Raw genomic sequence first — 26,111 nt, forward strand, 5'->3', positions numbered from 1 at the left:
CTTCAGCTAGAATTCGTCAACATGTACGGTACGACAGCCCAAATCTGTTACAAACATCATGAGTTGTCTGCCTTCGGTCTTTGCGAATCATGTCACTCACTTTTGTGATTATTTCTGGTATTGTGAATGTTGATGGTCGACAAGAATGTTTTTCCTCTTTCACAGATGCTCAGCCTTCCTTGAAACACTCAAATGTTCCTGCTTGACTCAGCGCACTCTCACCAAATCCCTCTGTCAGCATGCGATGGGTTTCAGATGCAATTTTCTTCAACTTAAAACAAAATTTGATTCAAATCTGTTACTTCTTCTCATTATCCATTTTACAATTCACAGAAGCACTGAAACACATCCTGATATGCACCACTATAATGCACAACTGCATGTACCAAAGATGATGCAGTAGCCAAGCTGTGTACCTCGAAACGTCTGGCAGCAGAATGTCATGCTGCTACTGGTTTGACCGGTGCAATGAAATTTTTGAATACTTTGGGTAGTACCTCATATTATGGCAAGAAGTCAGTGCCATTCTAATGCAATCCTGAAACTTCACAGAATACTCTTTGAGCCAGGAAAGTTTCAAAAATCACATTATTTATATTGCTTTTTAATTTTAAATTAGAAACCTCTTTGTAACCTTTTAATACCACACAATATCAATGCTTTTCGTGCCTCCTCTATCCAACATCCATGACACATGGGTTTTTCTGTATGATGCATAGTGGATTTAATAAAATGCTAGATGCCGCAGAATGTTTCCACAAGCACGCAATTGTGCTGTTACTTTTATTTTGTTTTGACTGTGTTCATTTTAAAGAATTTTGACTTTTCACAACTCATAAGTAATCAGGCACAATTCTAAGAATTTAAAATATACAGGAGTGTGTGTTATCTGTTTATTTGGGTACAGTTTTTAAAAAAATATGTACCTTTCAAATTTTTTCAATTTATATTATCTACAGAAATAGCTATTTATTAATGATTTATTTTATTTTATTTTTGGATCTGAAGATGATCATTAAATGTGACCCAATGTAATTATTTAGTGGTACTAGTTATAACTGAAGCTGTTATAATGAATTTTATGCAAGAGCTTTAACAGTTGCGAATCACTTGTGACAGTATTTAACCCATTATTAAGATTTCTCGGTGTTTTGTACTACAAGTTCTGTGCTCACTGAATTGCAAAAATCAGAGGCAGTAAGATATTATTCAAAGGCAATTTGTCAACTTGTTAAGAGATATAATAAGTGGAGCTTCCTGGCAGACTGAAACTGTGTGCCAGACCAGGACTCCACCGGTAAGAGCATTGTCTGCAAAGGGCAGAGGTCCTGGTCCAGCACACAGTTTTAATCTACCAAGAAGTTTCAAATCAGAAAACACTTCACTGCAGAGTGAAAGACTCATTCTGGAGATATCATAAATGCTGAAATCCAAATGGAGATTATATAGAGAAGTAGTACAAAGAGACAGCTTTCGTAATAAATTTTCTTACAGTGCAGCAGTATTTTGTTTATAACCTAACACTGGTAGCTTTCTGGGTAGCACACCTAAATCTGTAGAAAATAAAAATAAATTATACCTTGATAAGAGGCAGGGTCATGGGCATTTTAATTTTGCTGTGGAGGCAAACAGTTATAAAATAATGTACTTTGTTTTTACATATTTATTGCTTTGTTTGGTAAACAATGTGTCCTTTAAATACGAGGGTTGTCCAGAAAGTAAGTTCCAATCAGTCACGAAATGGACACCACAGTGAAAATCCGATGAATCTTTGCACAGATGTGTTGGACAGTGTCTCTAGTATGACTGTCGATAGCATCAAGACGCTCTTTGCAGTTGTGAGCACACTGTGAGCAAGTAAAGGTACCTAGAACAACGATTTCTCTGACCAAGTAGGAGGGCCCGCTGAGAGGCTTCACCTTAATGAATGCAGTCCACCTAACACAACTGTCATGCACTTCCTTCTCCATGGTAATCCTCAGCCGCACTCTGCAGGGGCAGTGAAGACGCCCCTGCAGCCGTTTCGATGGGAAGTGTTTGATCACCCACAACACAGCCCTAATTGGCTCTTCCTGAGTATCATCTCTGTTCCCAGGAAACACTGGATACCAAGACAAAACTTGGACGCGGGCTACACGCTATAGGCCAGCATAGAGAGTTGGAGCGGTGACTATGTAGATAAGTATCTGCAAAGTTTAGCTAACTCTTACAAATAATATGTTTCTGATTTTCACTGTGGTTTCAGCTTAGTGACCGATCAGACCTTACTTTCTGGACAACCCTCGTAAAACCCTAGTAAAAATTACATACTTCTATTGACGTAAGGGTATCTCCCTAAAAAGTTACCATTACACCTGTACTAAACATATGACATTTATTGGTTGTATACATTTTCATAAAACAATGAGAAATAAAATAAACAGAAAGGAATTGTTTACATTAAATTTTATCTTCGCTGCTTCTCTTGCTTAGACTGCCGTCTGTGCCACCCATATTTTTAATCACCATCATCATCCTAACAGGGCAGCTGTGTGAAATTTATACCTTTGTTGTCACAAATATTGGGCTGTTTCTTCTGAATATGTTGTGGGTCCCCCCCCCCCCCAGTGTCAGACCTCACAGTGAGTGCCGACAACATTGCTGCACGGAACAAGCAAGTACACTGTTGGCCCCAGTCTAGGCTTTTAACATCTCCTTCAGAAATGTATGCTACTGTTGAGGAATTGTCCAGTTTTAAAATCAGTTCAATTCTGAGTGCAAATGGTTCTCTTCCTTAAATGATGAATTCTATGCGCCTATTCTTTCTGGTAAGTTGGTTACGCCACAATGTTGAAAAACTTCTTTCTATTGTAGTAGTAGATCCAGGTAGACAAGCAAATATTTTGTACAGTGCGTGCAAAGTATGATAATCAGATCTAGGACAAACAGACATCACTTACATAACAGAAGCACAATCATTAAGGGTATTTATGCTCATTTCCTTATATTGAAGAATTTCTCTCATTAGTCTCTTTTTTAATCTCAAAACAGTACAACATTGACAACTTGTCCCGAACAAATGACAGACAGAATAACGTATTGAGATCTCATAGGTATGTGTTAGCTATCTATGTGCCAGACAGAAACGTATAAAATACAATGACGTGGACGTGCGTGCTGCAGTCGAGTCGACTGATGAAAGACACGAATGACTAGCGTGCGAGATGACTGGCAGGAGCAGTGTGGGTGGCAATGCGGGCAGCCCCACAAGGGGGTGATATTTATCCACCACTGATGAGAACCTCTATTGCAAACCTATTCAAATACAACACAAGTTTGTGAGTTGATAGAATTTAATGCTATTTCCTCTTGCATTTCGCAAAAGTGTCAATTTTTTTGAGCAAAGTATTAGATTGTGTTTAATTCGTAGTTTCTCAAAAATCTATCCGTTGCACGAACACCACGATGAAATGTCACATGATTGATTGGGCAAGATCAATACTGTATCGAGTGCCTCTCCATATCGGTAAATCTTGGGCCTATTCAAATTCAAGTATTATTTGCTAAGCTCTATCCTTTGGAACTCTTCAAAATAAATTTTTACAAAATGTCAATAGGCACAGCTTCATATGTAAATATAAGACAACCCCTATATTAATCTATTAAACACTGTGAAAACGTTTACCTCAGCAGAAATAGTTTAACCTGCAAATACAAGATGACCCCGTATTTTTCAACTGATGAATTTGGGAAAAACCTTGTCTCATGATTGGGTGATTCGGTAATAGCTAACAAGGGGAGGCCGCCAATTGTGAAATTCAGATTCGATTCATACTGCACATAATAAAAGCTCATGGCCAGAGGTGTAATGTGGCAAAGCACCAAGATGCACTTCTCAGCCGTTGTCAAGAAAATCGACAGTTAAAAGAAACCATTGCGGTGAAATACTCTCTACGATTAAAGGTTTACTACAGCGTCGTGGCGCAGCGGTAAGCGCTCGGGTTTGTAATCCGAAGGTCGCCGGATCGAATCTCGCGCCATGCAATTTTTTTTATTATTAGTTTTTTGTAATTCAAATATATATATAACATTCCACGTGGGAAAAATATATTTAAAAACAAAGATGATGTGACTTACCATACGAAAGCGCTGGCAGGTCGATACCCCCTAAGGTAAGTCTTTCCGCTCCCGGGATTGGAATGACTCCTTACCCTCTCCCTTAAAACCCACTTCCTTTCGTCTTTCCCTCTCCTTCCCTCTTTCCTGATGAGGCAACAGTTTGTTGCGAAAGCTTGAATTTGGTGTGTATGTATGTGTCTGTTTGTGTTTCTATCGACCTGCCAGCGCTTTCGTATGGTAAGTCACATCATCTTTGTTTTATATATATATATATATATATACAAATACAAAAAAGAAAAAAAATATTTGCATGGTGCGAGATTCGATCTGGCAACCTTCGGATTACAAACCCGAGGGCTTACTGCTGCGCCACGACGCTGTAGTAAACCTTTAATCGTAGAGAGTATTTCACCACAACCGTTTCTTTTAACTGTTGATTTTCTCGACAACGGCTGAGAAGTGCATCTTGGTGCTTTGCCACATTACACCTCTGGCCATGAGCTTTTATTATGCGCAGTATGAATCGAATCTGAATTTCACAATTGGCGGCCTCCCCTTGTAAGATAGAGGTGAAGAAATCACCACCACACTAGCTCCGCTGATGATAAAGAGATTGAAGAGAATGTATGAAAAGATAAAAGAAATTATTTAATTAGATGAGGGAGATGAAAATTTAGTTTTAAACAGGACTGGAATTCTGTAGTAGGAAAATAATGAGAAGGAAAAATAGTAGGAGTACATGGACTGTAGAAAAGGAATGAAATAGGAAACCTCCTGTCAGAATTTTGCACTCAGCACAATTTTATAATTGCTTATACTTTGTTCAATAATCGTGACAGAAGGTGATAGTTGTTTTACAGTATGACATTGCACCATACCCAGAAAGCTTTTATGTCACATGACTTCAGTTGCAGAGGCCTAATCAATTATAATTTGGCCTTTCTGTTGCCAGGCTGTTTATTAATGTGCGGTCAGACACCTACCCTAGTATTCGTGGAGGGTTCTTGGCCCGGTGGGCCGAACGGGGGAGGTGGCGACGGGAGCGGCATTCCCGGAGGTCCACCTCAGCTGCAGGGACATCCCGGAATGCACCTCCAGCCACACCCGGGTCCCGGCCCGGTCCCCGGAGGCCCACCGTACCCACCGGGCCTACCGTGGCAGTACCAGTGCCCACGCTGCGACCGCCGCTTTGCAACCCTCCAGGAGCTGCGCTCGCACGAGCCCGGCAGTGGCGTGCTCTGCCGCACGCCTACCATGGGCCCACCGCCTGTGCCTCCCGGTCCCGGCAGTACGAGGGGTGGCCTCGCACCCCGCGGGCGAGGCGGAAGAGGTGGCGGACGTACCCCGAGGAAGAAGAAGGCACCTGGTAGCAGTGGTGGCCCGGGTCGAGCTGGAGGAGACGGCACGGAGACCAAGGAGGAGCCGACCGGTAGATTCGTGTGTTCTGTCTGTGAGAAGGTCAGTTGACACCTACATAAATAGCCTGCAAGTACCTGTAAAGTGCGTGGTGGAGGGCAATTAACAGTTTTCTTTGCTGTTCTATTCACATACTGAGAAAGAGGAAAATGATTTTGTAAATGTCTCTGTACAAGCCCTAATCACTCGTATCTTTTTCTCAAGAGCTTTAAGCAAGAGATCTGTTGCAGTTATGGAAGCACATACAGGGTGTGGTGTGGAAAGTAATGCGTCACAATTTTTCGTAAGGTGACTGCAAGTCACAGAGAGGTCGGACCAGTTGGGGAGAGGGGGCTAGCTTCTTCTGTGAATCTCTACATAGCGGTTGTGTCGAACTTATGTTAGACAAATCTGTTAAAGTGACACTATGCAATAAAATTTTTGCATGAAGCTCAACAAGATGCCACTGAAAAATTTTGGAATGCCTAAGGAAGCATTCTGGGACGATTGCCTTTCCAGATCTCAGTCAAACGGGTGGCACAAGATGTTGTTTCTCAAGAGATCCATTGCAGTTGTTTTGTGTTATGGAAGCACATACAGGGTGTGGTGTGGAAAGTAATGTGTTGCAGGGTGGGAGAGGTTGCCAATGAGGCCCAGGCCAGATGCCTGTCAACATCACAAGCAGACGACTGTCTGACTTATGTGCTCCAGTTACTGAATTCAGACTGTCAAATGACTGTTTGCTTGATGTCAGAAATATTAGACTTGCCATAAATGGTTGTTCATGAGATTGTATCAAAGGAGTTGGCTGTGCGGTAAATTTGCGCAAAATCTGCACAAAAACTTTTGACTGATGTGCGGAAGTAACACCAAGTGGAACTGTGAAGAACTCGAGCAACTATGTGAAACTGATCCCAATTTCCTGGACAATGTGATCACCAGTGATGTCATGGGTCTTTTAGTATAACCCAAATAGACAGAGTGCAGAATGGCATAAGACATCGCTGCCGTGCCAGAAGGAGGCTCTCATGAGCAACTCCCAAGTGAAATGGTGCTGTAGTCCTGATCTGGCCCCTGTGGACTTTTTGTTTCCTTGGCTGAAAAGGGACATCAAAGGAAAGCATCTGGGGTTGGTGGACAATGCGCAAGCTACTTTGACGATTTCCCTGAAGAGTATCCTGGTGATGATGCATGGAAATCACAGTGGCAAAACTGTATCAATGCAGAAGGGTTATACTTCAAAGAATTTTAAGTTGGTGACCCAATACTTTCCGGACAGAAAGTGTAATTCACTCAAAGCTACACAGAACACAATTTGACCTTGACTGACACTTTCAATGTATTGAGGACAATGCATGACTGCCATTTGTGGTTAAATACAACAGGGTGATTTCATTTCAAATTATACAGGGCTTGTCAACTTGTGGTCATGAATGTCTCCAGAAAAATATATGTTAGATCTCTGTATCATAAGATTTAAGAAATAAAGTATTTTCATTTTATCTTAATTTTTGTTAATGGTATGGCCCTTTGAAAATGTATATTTTGTAAATAACTCTTATAACACTAGACAGCAAAAAAATACAACTAATAAACCAAAAGTATTGGAGACCTGGCATATGTTTTGCATCAAAGCTCTATGTTAGTGTGCTGAAATTTAGTTGACACCCACACACTTATGGGCTTCCTATAACTTACAAATTAAGGATGAAAATACAAAATCTAAGTTAATTTTTCCGCTTCTTTTTTTCTGGTTTTTAAAGTCACAGAATGCCATCTTTTCTGTCATATTACCACATACTACCCCCCCATGTACCGTGAACCTTGCCATTGGTGGGGAGGCTTGCATGCCTCAGCAATACACCTAGCCGTACCGTAGGTGCAACCATAACGGAGGGGTATCTGTTGAGATGCCAGACAAATGTGTGGCTCCTGAAGAGGGGCAGCAGCCTTTTCAGTAGTTGCAGGGGCAGTAGTCTGAATGATTGACTGATCTGGCCTTGTAACATTAACCAAAACAGCCTTGCTGTGCTGGTGCTTTGAATAGCTGAAGGCAAGAGGAAACTACAGCCATAATTTAAAAAGGGAAATGGATAGTTTAAAGTTAGATATAGTGGGAACTAGTGAAGTTCGGTGGCAGGAGGAACAAGACTTCCGATCAGGTGAGTACAGGGTTATAAATACAAAATTAAATATAGGAAATGCTGGAGTAGGTTTAATAATGAATAAAAAAAATAGGAGTGCGGGTAAGCTACTACAAACAGCACAGTGAACGCATTATTGTGGCCAAGATCGGCACGAAGCCCATGCCTACTACAGTAGTATGAGTTTATATACCTACTAGCTATGCAGATGACGAAGAGATTGATGAAATGTATGATGAGATAAAAGAAATTATTCAGATAGTGAAGGGAGCGAAAATTTAGTTGTCATGAGTGACTGGAATTCGACAGTAGGAAAAGGAAGAGAAGGAAACGTAGTGGTGAATATGGATTGGGGGTAAGAAATGAAAGAGGAAGCCGCCTGGTAGAATTTTGCACAGAGCATAACTTAATCATAGCTAACACTTGGTTCAAGAATCATAAAAGAAGGTTGTATACATGGAAGAAACCTGGAGATACTGGAAGGTTTCAGATAGATTATATAATGATAAGACAGAGATTTAGGAACAAGGTTTTAAATTGTAAGACATTTCCAGGGGCAGATGTGGACTCTGACCACAATCTATTGGTTCTGAACTGTAGATTAAAACTGAAGAAACTGCAAAAAGGTGGGAATTTAAGGAGATGGGACCTGGATAAACTGACTAAACCAGAGGTTATATGGAGTTTCAGGGAGAGCATAAGGGAACAATTGACAAGAATAGGGGAAAGAAATACAGTAGAAGAAGAATGGGTAGCTTTGAGGGATGAAGTAGTGAAGGCAGCAGAGGACCAAGTAGGTAAAAAGATGAGGGCTAGTAGAAATTCTTGGGTAACAGAAGAAATATTGAATTTAATTGATGCAAGGAGAAAATGTAAAAATGCAGTAAATGAAGCAGGCGAAAAGGAATACAAAGTCTCAAAAATGAGATCGACAGGAAGTGCAAAATGGCTAAGCAGGGATGGCTAGAGGACAAATGTAAGGATGTAGAGGCATATATCACTTGGGGTAAGATAGATACTGCCTACAGGAAAATTAAAGAGACTTTTGGAGAAAAGAGAACCACTTGTATGAATATCAAGAGCTCAAATGGAAACCCAGTTCTAAGCAAAGAGGGGAAAGCAGAAAGGTGGAAGGAGTATATAGAGGGTCTATACAAGGGCCATGTACTTGATGACAGTATACATGTAAATGGAAGAGGATGTAGATGAAGATGAAATGGGAGATATGATTCTGCGTGAAGAGTTTGACAGAGCACTGAAAGACCTAAGTCCAAACAAGGCCCTGGGAGTAGACAACATTCCAATAGAACTACTGATAGCCTTGGAAGAGCCAGCCGTGACAAAACTCTACCTTCTGGTGAGCAAGATGTATGAGACAGGCGAAATACCCTCAGACTTCAAGAAGAATATAATAACTCCAATCCCAAAAAAAGCGGGTGTTGACAGATGTGAAAATTACCAAATTATCAGTTTAATAAGTCACAGCTGCAAAATACTAACACAAATTCTTTACAGTCGAATGGAAAAACTGGTAGAAACTGACCTCGGGGAAGATCAGTTTGGATTCCATAGAAATATTGGAACAAGTGAGGAAATACTGACCCTACGAATTATCTTAGAAGATACATTAAGGAACAGCAAACCTACCCGCCAGTACCTCGTCTCCTACCTTCCAAACTTTACAGAAGCTCTCCTGTGAACCTTGAAGAACTAACACTCCTGAAAGAAAGGATATACGTTTGGAAGGTAGGAGACGAGGTACTGGCAGAAGTAAAGCTGTGAGGGCGGGGTGTGAGTCGTGCTTGGGTAGCTCAGTTGGTAGAGCACTTGCCCTGTGAAAGGCACACAGTTTTAATTTGCCAGGAAGTTTCATATCAGGACACACTCCACTGCAGAGTGAAAATCTCATTCTGGAAACATCTGCCTGGCTGTGGCTAAGCCATGTCTCCGCAATATTAGTTTTTTTTTTTTTTTTTTTTTACATTGAGAGTAAGCTAGGTGTGCATAAAAATTTTTTCACATTTTATACAGACAAGTACTGCCCACTCTGATTGTACATTCCTTAAGTACAATGACCAACTAATGTACTATGAAATTTTTAGAATATTTAAGATGGAAGGGTTTGGAAAAAAGGATTTCTAAATAACCCAAAAATTTCATATTCTTCCATCTTTATGTACAAATATTTTGATAGTTTAAGAATTTCATGCATTACTATCATAGCTGACAGTTAGTTTCTCAAGACAGTTAACATCCTGTGGCTATTCATATTTCCAAAACATAATTTTGAAATTCGCAAAAAGTTACAAATTTTCGTAGTTTGTTTTAAAAAAAATGAAAAAAAGCTCAGAAGTGTGGGTGTGTTAATCATGTCTCAAAGTATTTATGGAAAATAAATTCAGATCTCTATCACTTTTAGTTTCTTTATTACAGTTTTTCAATTTCCTCTTTTATTATAACACTTTCACATATACTCTTATTTAGAGAGATCTGTAGTATTTTGACATCATCAGAAAATCAAAATTTTGTAGTTTTGGAGATGTATCATGTGGAACTTAAGATATATTTTTTTCAGCAAACTTTGAAATAGTGATGTGACACATTCATTCTTGACCTGTGTGTTTTGAGATGAAATCGCCCAACAGTGCAACCTGCAGGCTTGGCTAGAATCTGCATTTCTTTCCAAGCATACTTTTCTCGTTGTGGTTCAACATTTTGTGGTTCAACATTTTTGTCAAACTTCTATATACTGGGAACATTAGAGATGCTATTACGCTTCATTGTGGCATGCCTGACGTTATTTTCACTTCTGTGAAACTTTCAGCACCCAGTATAATGTGTTCCCCAGCCAGTCACCTATCTGTGAAGATACTCTATATGATCATCATTAACTTCAGTTTGCTGCTCTCTCTGCAAGCAGGTTCTTGTTGTCTCTACTTTTTGTGGTCAGCCACTTGTTGCTCCAGGTTTTGGTATTTACAGTCATTCACTGAGCAGATCGTATCCTTGTAAATCAGTTTTTAAATTCAGCAATTCTTTGTCAGTACCAGTTAGTTTCTTTGTCAATATTCATTTACACCCAGTAACTGCCTTACTTCTTCTGCTGGTCATCAGCACCTCTTTCTTTGTCACTCTGCTTACTCATTTTTTTTTTCATTCTCTACCATACATACATTGTAGAAGCCTCCAGCCAATTCCTTTCTTTTTCTACTGCTTTCTTCTTCTTTTTCTTCGGTTATTTATTATTTTTTATTTTATTAATGTATCCGAATGGTTTCACGTGGCACATAGAGACAGTGGTGGATATATATTTTATTGATAAAAGTCCATCAGCTATCTACATTAAAGTGTTTGAAGTATTTATGTGACATTTATTTCTGAGAAAGAACTCCATAGTCAGGGTATTCAAGAACCATTCAGAGTTTTTCATCATTACCTGTCAAAACAGATGGATTTGCACACTCGGAGAACATGCTACACTGGTGGTCAGTGCTGAATTTCTTCCATTTTATCAAATGAAAGTACAAATTCCTGTAATGAGTCATATTTTATTTTTAATGTAAATACGCACTGCTATAGCAAGAACTAGCATGATTTTATCAAGAACAAGCAAGATTTATGAAACATGTACTGTACAGTGTAACATGTAAGATACAGTGAAGTACAGATTGTGCGTAGCGCTGAACATATTGGCTGGACAACAGTAATACAGGTTACAGTATAGGTCGAGCACTCATTTGCAATCACTTAAATAATACTTTTTCTTTGGCGGCTCACTAGAGGGCACCAGGGGCCGATTCAGGTGGCCTCTATAGGTGGGCATGTGAACTGTATGGATGTGTGATCTCTGAAATCTTGCACATCATGAGTGAAGGTACATCAGTCCTCCCTTCTAGGTAGTGGGAAAACCACATACATACATACTTTCATACATACATACATATATACATACATACATAAAAACAAAAGGCACAAAAATATGTGGTGCAGAAAAAATACATGGTACAGAAAAAGCACTAGTACCAAAAAATTCTGGCACGATGAAAAAGCACTGAACTCACAAGGCTCTGAGATTACAAGCTACAGAAAACACCAATGACAGAGCTGATGTCCATTTTGTCGCCCGACAACAGTGGCTGTGGTGGCGGCAGAAGTGATGAGGGGGCAGGTTCGCACTCTGTCCCACCCCCTCGTGAGAGGCCGTGGGGCAGGACAAGGGTCAGCATCTCCATAGTGACATCCTTGTCAAGGTCAGCAGACGGTACTGGAGGTGTCACTGGGAGTGTTGGAGACAATCGCCACATAGGATCCAGCATCGGGGGCGGCAGCTGCTGTGGCGTCAGGAGCAGCGGGGGCTGCACTGGCGATGGCAGTCAAAGAGTGGGGGCAGAGGCAGTAACCCCAGGCAGTGACCCCTACTGCAGTGTGAACCAGACTGTCTGTGACACAGGAACAGGCATCGGTGGGTGCGCAGGAGGTGATGGCCCCTCTGGAACAGCCCCCCCCCCCCCCTCCCCCTGGTGTGTGGCCACAGGTGTTTGAACTGATGCTACAGCTGCCCATCAGGAGTGCCGACTGCAGTGACACTCGATGGCAGCAGGAAACTAGTTAGGCCAGCAGCCGAAACCATGAGCCCAGACAGGTGCACCCAGCCAGAAACGTTGCAGAGCCGGCAGTGCCAACGGACATTGTGTCGAGAACAGCAGGTTATGGAGTGTCCAGCTCCACTGGGTTCTTGTCCCCCCACTGGAGTGAAATGGTACGAACTAAAAAAAAAGGTCTAAAACAGCTTCAAGGGACCTACTGGATACATACAGTCACACATGAGTTTTAAACATCCGAACCATGCCTTCAGCCTCACCCTTAGATTGAGGATGAAACAGGGCAGCTGTGAGATGGCAAACACCACTATCCTGGCAAAAAGATGCAAATTCTCATGAAACAGACCGGGTTCCATTATTGGTAACTGCAGTATACAGAAGTCCCTCAATTGTAAAAATCTTAGACAGGGCCGAAATAGTGGTCACAGTGGGTGTGGACAGGCAATGTGCCATGTAGGGAAATTGGGAATAGATGTCCACTGTAATGAGTCAATACCAATTAGGAAGGGCCCAGCAAAATCAACATATAGATGCTCTCACAGGTGCTGCGGCATCAGCCAGGGGGGAAAAAAGATACTCTCAGGGCTGCTCATTGCTGAACCCAGTTATGCAAGCACAATAAGCCATTCAATGTCCCGGTCTATGCTCGGGCAGTACACATGCCCGCAGGCCAAAGTTATGATGCGAAAGGGACGGATGTGCAGAAGCCGCTGTACAGTACGGCATAAGGAGGCAGGAATCACAAGCCAGGGAGCAGCATCCTCCATAGCTAACAAAAGAACCCCATCAAACACACTAAAGGTGGGGTTAGAGGGAGAAGTAATTATGCAAGGAACCCGATGCGTGGCCCATGGGTTTTCCTAGCCAACCATGCTACGCAAAAGAGAGGACAAGACGACCTGACTAAGTACAGGATTTGCAATGACAACCATTGCTGTTGTGGAACTAGTGATAGGAAAACCATCAACCACATTCTGGTTCTCAGTACCTAAATGGAAACAAAGCAACTCGTCTTGATTGAACCCAGATTCAGCCAGATCGGAAGCCAAGATAAGGCATCAGTGTTGGCATATTGCACTGTCGGCCAGTAAAGGATCTGTTAATGATAAGAGGAGAGCCCACTGCTGCAAATTATGCGTCACCTCATCCAACACGGAAGCCGTAGTGTTGAAAAGAGCAACCAGTGGCTTGTGACCTCTGATTAAATGGAACTTAGAACCATACAAGAAAGTGTGAAATTTCATGAGGACGAACGCAATTGCTGAAGCCTCCTTTACAATCTGAGAATGCCACTGCTGAGTGGGATTTAAGGTCTTAGAAGCTTAAGCAACAGGTCATTTTGCTGTAGTTTGTTTGTGTACCAAGACCATGCTGAGACTGTGCTGATCTAGCTGAAAAGTGGCCAGACACGGGGCAAATTGAAGCTTAGATTTTAGCAAAGTGAACACTCAGTCACCAGCTGGGGACCAGGAAAAAGGCACATTTTCACACAAAAGTGTGTGCAGGGTCCGAGCAACAGTGTATGCATCTGGTAAAAACGTTTGGTAGTACGCAGCTTAAACTAGAAACAGCTTTAGTTCATTAACTGAGGTCAGCCACAGCAAAGCCGAGATTGTGTCAACAGGGTGATGCAACAGCTTGACTGCAGTACAGGAAACCTCAAAACCTAGATACTCAACTGATGGCTGAAAAAAAAACAGAAAACAGTGATCGGAGGTTGCTAAGGCGCTGTTCTGTGGAAGAACCTGACACAGTGATGTCACTGAGGTAGCTGATGCTGAAAAATTGCAGATGTGCTAGCGATACCAAAAGGCAAGTTTTATGTTGGTATATGCTGAACAGTGATGAGGGGCCTAGTGGCATCACCTGACAGGAGCTGGCAGTATGCTTCTGACAAATCAATCTTGGAAAAGTTGTGGCTACCTGATAATTATGTGAGCAGCTTGTGAGGGCTGGGCAAAGGTATGTATCTATCACAGACTGTGCATTAATCGTGACACTGAAGGTATTGGGATGTGGTTGTATCTGAGGTTGTCTGGAAGTACTTTTGTTATTTGGTGTGTGTAACCAATTAGCAAGCTGAGTTTTTGAGTGATTATTCTTCTGTGATTATTCTTGCTGTGTTACGTAGTTCACTGCATGTAGTGTGCTTATTCCCTTACCAGTTTGGTTTTCTGGTATTTGTGCGTCTACTTCAGCAGGAAGCCTGCTGGTGAATATTTCCATGAAATTTTGAAAGGTGTATTTTCCAGGGCTGATCCTCTGTATGGATCTGGGTTGCAGGTTTCTCTTTTCCCATTGAAAAGAATTTTCATTGTTGATGTTATCTATTGCTCTGGAATTTTCCCTTTGCGCAAGTAGTTATTGAATAGTTCTATCCAGTAGTCTTCCATCATGTGATATTCTTTGAGCTGTCCTATATATGTGTTGTCTGGCCCTGAAGATTTTTGCCTTTGTTAACGATTGGTGTGTTTCTTGTCTTGTTGGAGGGATGTGACTTTCTGTTATTTCTGTTGTACTGTATTCACAGTCGGTTTCTTCATGCTCGAGGTTATGCATATTATGCTCATTGTCTAGCACCTTCTTCTGTGTGGTCCACCTTCCTCTTCTCTATTAGTGTTTTGTATGACCTCCTATGCCTGGCATATACTGACAGGTCGTATTGTTGCCTAGTGGTTTTGGCTTGGTGTAGTGCAAACAGCATCTTCTGCTGGCCATTATAACATTCGTTATCAAACTGTGGTTGTGATTTCCTGTCTTTTATTTGAGTTTGACAGGATTGCAGAGTCGTTGTACATAGTTCCATTGCTTCCTTTGCTGTTGTAGCTGTATTAAACATGTAGCTTTTTCTGGTTTTCCTAGGCTTTCTTTAACTTCCCTATGTGTAATTTGCCAGATATCCTCTTTTACTTGGGATAGTTAACAGTAACGGCCAATTAAATTCAACAGTTTTCTTATTGGGGCTACCGGTAATGTCCCACGTGCTTTTGGTTATTGCTATTATGCCTTCGTTTCTAAACAATACAAAGTCTATTGTGCTTGTTCCATTAGGTGCTTTGTAGGTTTTGAGCTTGGGTTTGTTGATACTGCTCTTTCAACGGTTTCAAAGATCACTTCTGTTTTAGTGTTTGGTTTGTGTATCCTTTCATTGAGATTGCCTGCAAGGATTACTCTGTTGACAACCTTTGCTTGTGTTAGTATCTACATCTATACTCTGCAAACCAGTGTGAAGTGCATAGCAGAGGGTGTGCCCTAATGTACTGATTATCATGTTATTTTCACACTCCATTCATGTATGGAGCATTGGAAGAATGATTGTTTGAATGCCTCTGTGGATGCTGAAATTATTCTAAATTTGTCCTCGTGATCACCATGTGAGTGATACTTAGGGGTTGTAGTATATTTCTGGAGTCATCATTTAAAACTGTTTCTTGAAGCTTCATTTGTAGACTTTCTCGGGTTAGTTTATGTCTATCTTCAGGAGTCTGCCAGATCAGGTTCGGCAGCATCTCTGTGACACTCTCCCAAGCGTCAAACAAACCTGTGACCATCCGTGCTGTCATTCTCTGTGTATGTTTAATGTACCACCTTGTCCTAATTGCTAAGCATCCCACACACTTGAGCAACATTCTAGAATGGGTTACAAGAGTGATTTGTAGACTGATTGCACTTCCACAGTATCCTACCCATAAACCGAAGTCTACCACCTGCTTTACCCATTACTGGACGTACATGATCATTCCATTTCATATCTGTACAAAGTGTTACACCCAAGTATCTGTATGCACTTCTTTTATTCTTGCAATTTCATCTTCTACTGTCATCTGTGGTTGAAACCGCACATATTATTCTGATGTGATTTGTTTTAACAATAATTGTGTTGTCATCACATTTGCATTATACTTTCCATTACGCATTTCAGAGGATTATATTATTATAATCAGCTGAATTTATGTCAGTTAAAGAGCCATGGATACACTTTACATATGACCTTTGGGAAATCCGTGGCACTACCTTATTAACGGTCTGAAGTTTGTTTGGATTGTGTACTGTACACCGAGTGAAGCAAAGATGGCAGGTAGCATATTTACTTATGAGGAGAACACAGCAGGTGCCATAACCTGATTTCCCAGAAACTTTGCTCAGGAGTCAAAATAAGCAAACAAGTGTCTTCGGCTTGTCCATAGATACTCAACCGTTTCTGAGTAAACAACCATCAAAGTTCTTGTTGTAATTTTAATGCCTTTCAACATGCAGTAGGTTCTGCCCTATTCCAACTGGTAGCATAGTGGCTAGCATTGTAAACTTCCAGTTTTTCATTCTGTGTTTGAAACCTCATTATTCCCTTTTTACTTTATTTCCTATTTTTCATTTATCTACCCATGTCCATAGAAGGTTACTACCAGAATGTTTCTTATCAAGTTAGGGAATACAAGGACATTATATTAATTGTAAAATTACCACTGAACTTCGCAATAAGTGTCATACACCTATTGTATAATACACACATCAAAAAAAGTTTTGCATCAACCCAGTTCACAGAACCCCTGAAGATGGACTTTCACTGTGGATATTGCATCATAAACACAATCGCTTTGACTGTTCTGAGATGTCGCTAAACCTGCCTAAAGATGTAAACAACCATTCATGAGCAGCACCTATTAGACGGAGGGAATCCAACAGCCGGTCAGTTTCAGTCATTCCACCAGGACGGAGATACATGGCTCTGTTGTCTGTAGTTCAACCGTGCCTAGACGGTCAATACCACGGTTCGATCACATCTGCATTGTTACTTTGTGCCAGAAAGGGCTCTTAACAAGGGAAGTGCCCAGGCATTTCGCAGTGAACCAAAGTGATGTTGTTCGGACATGGAGGAGATACGGAGATGACATGCCTCGCTCAGGCTGCCCAAGGGCTACTACTGCAGTGGATGATCGCTACCTACGGATTATGGCTAGTAGGAACCCTGACAGCAATATCTCCATGTTGAATAATGCTTTTCGTGCAGCCACAGGACATCATGTTATGACTCAAACTGTGAGCAGTTGGCTGCGTGATGTCCAACTTCGCTCTCAATGTCCATGGTGAGGTCCTTCTTTGCCACCACGGCACCATGCGGTGCGGTACAGATGGACCTATCAACATGCCAAATGGACCGCTCAGGATTGGCATCATATTCTCTTCACCAATGAGTGTCACATATGCCTTCAATCAGACAATTGTCTTAGATGTGTTTGGAGGCAACGTGGTCAGGCTGAACGCCTTAGACACACTGTCCAAGAGTGCAGCAAGGTGAAGGTTCCCTGCTCTTTTGGGGTGGCATTATGTGGGGCCAACATACGCCACTGGTGGTCATGGAAGACGCCATAACGGCCGCACAATACATGAATGCCATCTTCCAACCGATAGTGCAACAATATCATCAACATATTAGCGAGGCATCCGTCTTCATGGATGACAATTCACACCCCCATCATGCACATCTCGTGAATGACTTCCTTCAGGATAATGACATCTCTCGACTAAAGTGGTCAGCGTGTTCTCCAGACGTGAATACTATCGAACATGCCTGGAATAGATTGAAAAGGGCTGCTTATAGACAATGTGACCCACCAACCACTCTGAGGGATCTACGCCATATCGCTGTAGAGGACAATCTGGACCAACAGTGCCTTGATGAGCTTGTGGATAGTATGCCATGATAATACAGGCATGCATCGATGCAGGAGGACGTGCTACTGGGTATTAGAGGTTCCGGTATGTACAGCAAGATGAACCACCACGTCTGAAGGTCTCGCTGTATGGTGGTACAACTTGCAATGTGTGGTTTTCATGAGCAATAAAAAGGGGCAGAAATGATGTTTTTGTTGATCTCTATTCCAATTTTATGTACAGATTCTGGAACTCTGGGAATCAAGGTGATGCAAAACTTTTTTTGATGTGGGTATATGTGTATGGTGTTTTCAGTGCTTACAACCTTTTATAAATTTTCACAATTTTCTATTTAAATCTTATATCAATTCTTAATTCTTATATTTTATTCTTATGTGGATGGGTAATACCGATTATATAACATTCGAAACATAGAAACTGCGAACACCAAGAGCATCACATAAGGTCAGGTTTGCCACAGTGAGATTTCTTCGTATGAATATCACTCGGGAAAGGAAACATCATTGCTGAAGATTTCACTGGCAATAATTTTGTGACAATATAATGGATGACATTTCCGAAAACTGGCACTTGCAATTGATTATGAATTGAGAGATACACTACATGAATTTCACCAATAACAATTCCAAATAATTTTCCACTTTTTTTTATTTTTTATTTTATTTTTTATTTTTTTTCACCAAGCATACAATTAGTGCACAAATAAGGCAGGGTTGCCACAGGTTCTGGAAATCAGGGAATATCTAACATGTCAGGAAAATCAGGGAAATTTGAAAAAAAAAAAAAAACACTGGAAACTCTCATTTTTGTCTCCATAAATGAAATGATTTGTTTACTAAGGTGTTGTGCATCGTCACTGGCTGGATGCAGCTGAATGCGTGTGCACTTCCCTACTCTCTCATTACCACTTCTCCTATCCTTCTTCCCACTCCTCTCAGCTTGGAGTCAGTGCTGCCACCACTTCTTGATGCGAGCCTAGCAGCTGTCGACGAGAGGCAGGGAGGCACGAGGAGTGGTTTGTTTGGATCTGATTCTCAGAGACTGTAGACACAGTAGCTGGAGATGGCAGTCATGTGTGCATGAGTTGAGTCTGAGTGATTGTGTGAATGTGTGTGTGCTCTGTGTTTTCTGACAAAATCTGTGGCTGAAAATTAAATTGAGAGAGTGTGACTGTCTTTTCTATGTGTCTGTTTGCGGCTCAGCAATCATCTGTACAGTAAGTTGCTACCTATTCTCATTATTATTGATTCTCAGAGTATTCGAACAAGTTATCTGTTGCACAGATTGATCACCATGGTCTCATTTCATTAACATGTTATCTGTGTCTTGCGAATAGCTGACCACGAGAGTAGATTTCCCTGACAAGTCAAGACTGTAGGCCGTTTCTGTGGTTATCTGTTATGGAGTTCGTGTGTGATGTAATGCAATGTGTTTTCATGGTTATGGACCCCAGGACTGCAGTGCTTCTCAGCATGCCAGAGGCCATGTGCGATGGATTTCAGGAATTGCGACTGTCTTACTGCAAATACGTTTCATAGTGTGGCGTTTTATAGACATTTTATTTGTTCTAGTACATTTCAGCACTTCAGAAGTAGTTTATATGTTAGAAAGTATGGACAATAAGAAGAAGAAAATTGTGTCAGGCACTAGTGGTTTGTATGCTATGTACTCATATATTTCTTGAAGGAAAAATCACAAAATACCTGTAAAATAATAGATATAACACAGTGGGTAATAATCAGCAATAAGGAACATTTTATTGGCAGTCATCTGCAGTGTTGGTTTACGCAATTCTTTCCCACCTTATACACTTCTTTCAAGAGGTCCGCTTTTTTTTTTTTTGGAGTTTATTTCTGATATCAGTAAAGGTATTTTAAATCTGTCTTATGACTCCAAGTAAATGCATACTTTTGTCACTAAATGCATTTTGTTGTTGTTGTTGTTGTGGTCTTCAGTCCTGAGACTGGTTTGATGCAGCTCTCCACGCTACTCTATCCTGTGCGAGCTTCTTCATCTCACAATACCTACTACAACCTACATCCTTTTGAATCTGCTTAGTGTATTCATCTCTTGGTCTCCCTCTACGATTTTTACCCTCCACGCTGCCCTCCAATACTAAATTGGTGATCCCTTGATGCCTCAGAACATGTCCTACCAACCGATCCCTTCTTCTGGCCAAGTTGTGCCACAAACTTCTCTTCTCCCCAATCCTATTCAATACTTCCTCATTAGTTATGTGATGTACCCATCTAATCTTCAGCATTCTTCTGTAGCACCACATTTCGAAAGCTTCTATTCTCTTCTTGTCCAAACTATTTATCGTCCATGTTTCACTTCCATACATGGCTACACTCCATGCAAATACTTTCAGAAATTACTTCCTGACACTTAAATCTATACTCAATGTCAACAAATTTCTCTTCTTCAGAAATGCTTTCCTTGCCATTGCCAGTCTACATTTTATATCCTCTCTACTTCGACCATCATCAGTTATTTTGCTCCCCAAATAGCAAAACTCCTTTACTACTTTAAGTGTCTCATTTCCTAATCTAATTCCCTCAGCATCACCCGACTTAATTAGACTACATTCCATTATCCTTGTTTTGCTTTTGTTGATGTTCATCTTATATCCTCCTTTCAAGACACTGTCCATTCCATTCAACTGCTCTTCCAAGTCCTTTGCTGTCTCTGACAGAATTACAATGTCATCGGCGAACCTCAAAGTTTTTATTTCTTCTCCATGAATTTTAATACTTACAAAATGCATTTTGTTTTATTGAAATATAAAACACCAGTGGTGATAATGAAACACACATACTATTTGGCTTGCTGTCTCCATCTAAAAACAGTTCATTACAAAAGGTGTTGATGTTAGCACTTAAGATCTTTTTCACACATCAGGAATCAGTCTTTACTATAAAAAGCTGACATGGTTTTATTATAATTTACCAATAACACAGTACCTCATGGTACTAGTGATAAAGACATATTAAATTCTAAAATTGCAAACTCTAATACTTATTTCAGCAGGAGCAAATAATGGTCCAGGTTTTGCAGTTGAATAACTTGACACTTAAGTGTAAACTTTGATTTAGTAAAGTATGGGACAAGACAAAATCACACAGCCTGGTTATCCAATTACTCTATGCAGAAATGACCCTCCATGGCCTCTGCCACATATACATTTATATTTTCATAACAATCAAATAATAACTGTACATTATTAGAAGATTCATTACAATTAACTTCACTGCTTTCCACTGATTTGATATGGTTTTCTCTTTCACTTTAAATAATCTCATAATATTGTGGGAACTATTACTCTTACTATAGAATATTAGTCTTCTTTTGAAAAAGTACAAAAAAAAAGAAATTTCCTATCACTGGATCATACATCATTATTATAATAGCTTATAAAATTAGAGCATTTATAATGAGCTTCCCTGTGTTCTGCTGATTTGTAGTTTGCATTTTCTGCACAATATTTTGACATGTGGCCCAGCCGTCTTCTTCAGCTGATGCGAGTTTATAATACCAGCTAGCAAAATACTGAAATGCATCTTCAGCAAATATTTGGGGAAGTGCAAACTCCGCATTCACAGTTCCACTGCCTTTGTACATAGCCACATTCAATTGTGGCTCCGGGATGCAGATATTATGATCAGTTTCGAGACTTCACTTTCAGATTCCTTATAAAAAAGTCAAAGAAAAGTTAGATGATTGTCTCACAGAACTTTTTAGCTCTGATATCTTCTTATTTCCTGCTCACTGGAAAATATTACGAAGAAACCGATGGTGTGACACTGGGTAGGAACACTGAAACAAAGGCACTAGAATCCTCCAAGTTAAAACCAGTGTATTTTTGTCAGTAAGTAAAAGACATGTTTGTGATATGGGCATGTGGAGCAGAAAAGCTTCAAGAGTTCCTGAAATATTTAAACTGTTTCCATTGTAATATAAAATTCATGATGGAACTTGAAAAGAGGGCCAACTACCTTTCATCAACATGTTAGTTAAAAGAAGAACAGGCAGATCCCTTTGTCAGTGTTTGTGTTAGTTAGGTCACAGTGTTCATATTAGTACCTCCATTATTCTTTTGATTTCATCTACTACCATCATCTGTGTGGTTGAGCATACATATCTAACATAGCGATGTTTGTTGTTTTAACAAGTGTTGTGTTTTCATTGCATTTACAATTGCTTTCCATTACACATTTCAAAAGAGTGTACTACTATCATTTGTCAGTTATTTTAAAGGGCCATGGATGTATTTTGTGAAACCTACATATATGCATCCCATCGCATTTTATGACAGTCTGTGTAAATGTAGAAATAGTCCGCAAGCCACTGTACTGTGCATAGTGGAGGATACATTGTACTAATATTATGTTTTCTTTGCTAGTCTATTTTTGTACTGAGAACCAGAAAAATGACTTTCTAAATGTACCTGTACACGCTGTAATGTCTCATATCTTTTTATCGAGATCTCGTAGTGAGAAATCCCTTGCTACCTAGGTTATGGAACCACAATACTGTACTCACAGCTACACAGAACACTATTATGACTTTGCAGAGTTTCATACACTGATCTCTATTTCCACACCTTGAGCCATCACATCATGTGTCACAAAGAAAATTCTGTGCTAAAGACTCTTGTCCATAAAGTTCAAACACTTCCAGACAAGGAAAGCCCTGCCAGAGAATGACAATACCTAGGAATGGTGTTCTGAATGAATGAGTACTCAGATCATTAAATTGAATGGGCTATGCAGTCAAAGTCAAGAATGCTTGAGTGAGAGGTTGAGGCTGAGACCGTGGAAGAGAAGCCAAATATCGCTTTTGTTCAGTTTATTTTGCTCCCTTCAGCTATGATAAAAAGTGAGGTGTGTATCACATTCCATGCAAATGTTTTGTGTCTTACATTGGTCAGACTCTCAGAAGACTCAAGGGGAGACACGAGGAAAGAGAGTGACAGACCTGACTAAAGCAACTGGGCAAGTCAGCTGTTACCAAGCACAGCCTCAAATATAATCATAAAATGAAGTATGGTGAGATAGTATTGTGCTGCAAATGCCAAGTTTCTGGGGCAGCATAATTAAGGAGTCTATTGAAATAAAGATGTCAGAAAACCTATTAAACGGGGATGGAGGTTTAAATTTAAATAATGCTCGGGGCCCTCCACTCAGTTTATTAAAATCTCCGGCAATCACGCCTGTCAGAGCTGGAAAACACTGAGAGAAATTGTGTTCGCAGAAGGCAGACCGAATCAGTTTTCCTTCTCATCCCGTACGGCAAGTCTCCCCTGACCCACGGTTCTGGGTGACTTTCCCGAAATCTTCCCCTTTTCCTAGACCTCTCCAGTCCTTTTCCTTCAGTCCTCTTCCTTCCACTTCAACCCTGCTGCCCGAAAAAGGAGCTACCGGCTCCAAAAACACACCAACTACAACTGTCTTTTACGCGGGTGTTCTGCTGCTGCTTTATAACATTTTTATTTACATATAATATGAAAAATATGTTATGTCATGAACCAGATTGTTATACATTAATTATCTAATAATAATTATTATTATCATAATATTGCTTTCTTACTTCACACAGTACATTATAAATGCAATGTTTCTGATGGTGCATGTACAGGCATCAGATGGTCAATTAGTATCCATGTTGGACAGTTTCTTTACTTGCAATTGAGTCATTTATGTTAAATTACATTATGTGATTAGATGTGCACAAGACATTTATCTGTACTCTCATTTGCATGCTCTCATTTTTTTGTCACACGTGTAATGTATTATTCACACATTTTCAGGTTTTCTCCGAAGAGCAGTATTACGACGTTCATATGCGCATGAATACCTTCAAGCCATTTCCGTGCACAATATGCAAGTCACACTTTGGATCAGAGTCATCACTCAGCAATCATACAAAGCACTTCCACAAGGAGAAACACAAGTGCCCATTCTGCACTCGTCAGTATACATGGAAGATAAGGCTCCACAACCACATGAAGGAGCACATGGAAGAGCAGATTCTGGTCGGTGTGTTTGGAACGTGAATAAGTGCCAGTCAGCAAATGTAATGGTTCACTTCTAATGTGGAACACGTGGTCTGTGCACAGGAACAGTTCACGTCTTGTAGCTGTATATCTTCTGGCTGTAGGCAAGAATGAGTTCTTTTTTTAAAATGCGGCCTAGCTGTACCTGGCTTTTTGGGGGCAGTAAAAGGAGGCTTGTTTAAGTAGCAATGGCAATTAGCATCCATTATAAGTGTACTGACTGAGAACACGGGAGCAGGTTAGCTGTCATTATTGTGGTACATATAATTCTTTATATTTCTGTTCTCGATTTGATGCCAAGTATCGGGAAGTTACTAGTTAAATGAAATTACTGTATAATGTGCAATGCTTTTCTTGAAATACGTCAATGGTCTGCTACAGTTGTTCAAAATGTTTCAAATGGCTCTAAGCCCTAAGGGACTTAACATCTGAGGTCATCAGTCCCCTAGACTTAGTACCACTTAAACCTAACTAACCTAAGGACATCACACACATCCATGCCCGAGGCAGAATTCGAACCTGAGACTGTAGCAGCAGCATGGTTCCGGACTAAAGCGCCTAGAACGACTCAGCGACAGTGGCTGGCTACAGTTGTTCTCTTCACAGTGACATAAGGGCTATTGGGAAAGACTTGGAATGGAATGCAAATGAGCTGACTAACAGGATAATTGGTAACATCGGCATGTGGTTTTCAGAGAACAGATTAGCACTTAAAAGTGGCAAAATGCAGTTCATATATTGGGTTGGTGCATAATTTTGTGGTATTTTTCCATAATTTTAATAAACAAACAAATACACGTAACAGGAATTTAGTCATCAGTAATATATTCTTCTTCACTATTTACAACAATCTGCCAAAGATGGGGAAACTTTTCGATTCCAAAATTGTAGAAATCATGTGATTTTGAGGCGAAGAATTCATTGAGCCATGTTCAGAGAGCATTTTCATCCAGTAAGGAAATTCCTTGAAGGTGTTTGATAGAGAATGGAGGTGATAGTCTGAGGATGCGAGGTCAGATGAATAAGATTTGTGTGGAATGACTTCCCAACCTAACTGCTTTATTACTTCCTTGGATTGTGTTTGCAAGATGTCTCAGGTCTTTGCAGTAAATGCCAGCAGTGATGGTTACACCTCAGGGAAGCAGTTTGTAGTACACCACACCGTCACTGTTCCACCAGATGCATAACATTAACTTTTGTGGATACAGGTCTTCATATGGAGAGTTGCTCCTTTCTTTTCCTTATGTTAGCAAAAGGACACAATTTTCTCATCACCAGTAATGATACAGGTTAGGAATGGCCAGTACTGTGCATGAGGTAGCTGATGATGAGCAAACAGAGATACACATATGACCGACCACCTGCTGATTTTTGTGATTTTGGCTTAGAGCATGTGGTACCCATACACCCAATTTTTGAACCTTCTCTTTTGCATGGAAATGTCACACAATACTGGAATGACCGCAGTTCGTCACATTTGACGTTTATCGAGTACACTGACACGGATCATTGTGGATTAATGCATTTATTAATGATCTTGAACAAACCCTGAAGCTCTTCCTGAGCATGGAGAGTCAGTAATGTCAAAATGATCCTCCTCACAAGAGAAAAATGGTTTCTTGCCATGCTCCTTCCAATGGCATTATGCCTATACACAGTGCAAATGTTTCTAGCTGTTCCACTGCTGTCAAACCCCTGTTGAACTCAAACAGAAGAATATGTCTGAAATATTCAGATTTCTCCACTTGGCACTCCATATTCTAGCATCCACAGCTTCACTCACTATCTCCAAATGACAATATGTTAACTCAAATAGCAACAGTGTACCACAAATAAAAAATGACAATTTATAAATAAACCCATAGCAACTGGAATACCAACAGCCAAAACAAAAACACTATGAACTTATGAACCAACTTGCAAGTTTCTGAAATGGAACTCATGTAAAAGTGAAATTTTAGTGTTTAAGGTGGTGAAAGTGTCCATAAAGTCAACCATTTTAAATTCTTAGAGGTTAGATGGATAGCTTTCTTGGGAATATCATGTTCAAGATGATGTGGAGAAGCTGATTGCTGGTATCTTCCATATAAGAATAATCTACACTGTGCCTGGCGCTGAAACGTGAAGGCTTGCTCACTTTGCTTG

General features: G+C 40.5%; 1 protein-coding gene across 1 annotated transcript in view; it reads left to right on the top strand.

Annotated features, from left to right (window-relative positions):
- The window catches only part of LOC124716753 (zinc finger protein 775-like), a 42,651-nt gene extending 17,194 nt beyond the window's left edge, over positions 1–25,457 (top strand). The window contains exons 5-6 of the mRNA XM_047243296.1: positions 5,051–5,556; positions 23,721–25,457. Of these exons, the coding sequence (XP_047099252.1) occupies positions 5,051–5,556; positions 23,721–23,966 (752 nt within the window). The 3' untranslated portion in view covers positions 23,967–25,457. The remainder of the gene's footprint in view (positions 1–5,050; positions 5,557–23,720) is intronic.
- The last annotated feature ends 654 nt before the right edge of the window (positions 25,458–26,111 follow it).

Source organism: Schistocerca piceifrons, chromosome 9, assembly GCF_021461385.2.
Source record: "Schistocerca piceifrons isolate TAMUIC-IGC-003096 chromosome 9, iqSchPice1.1, whole genome shotgun sequence".
NCBI lineage: Eukaryota > Metazoa > Arthropoda > Insecta > Orthoptera > Acrididae > Schistocerca > Schistocerca piceifrons.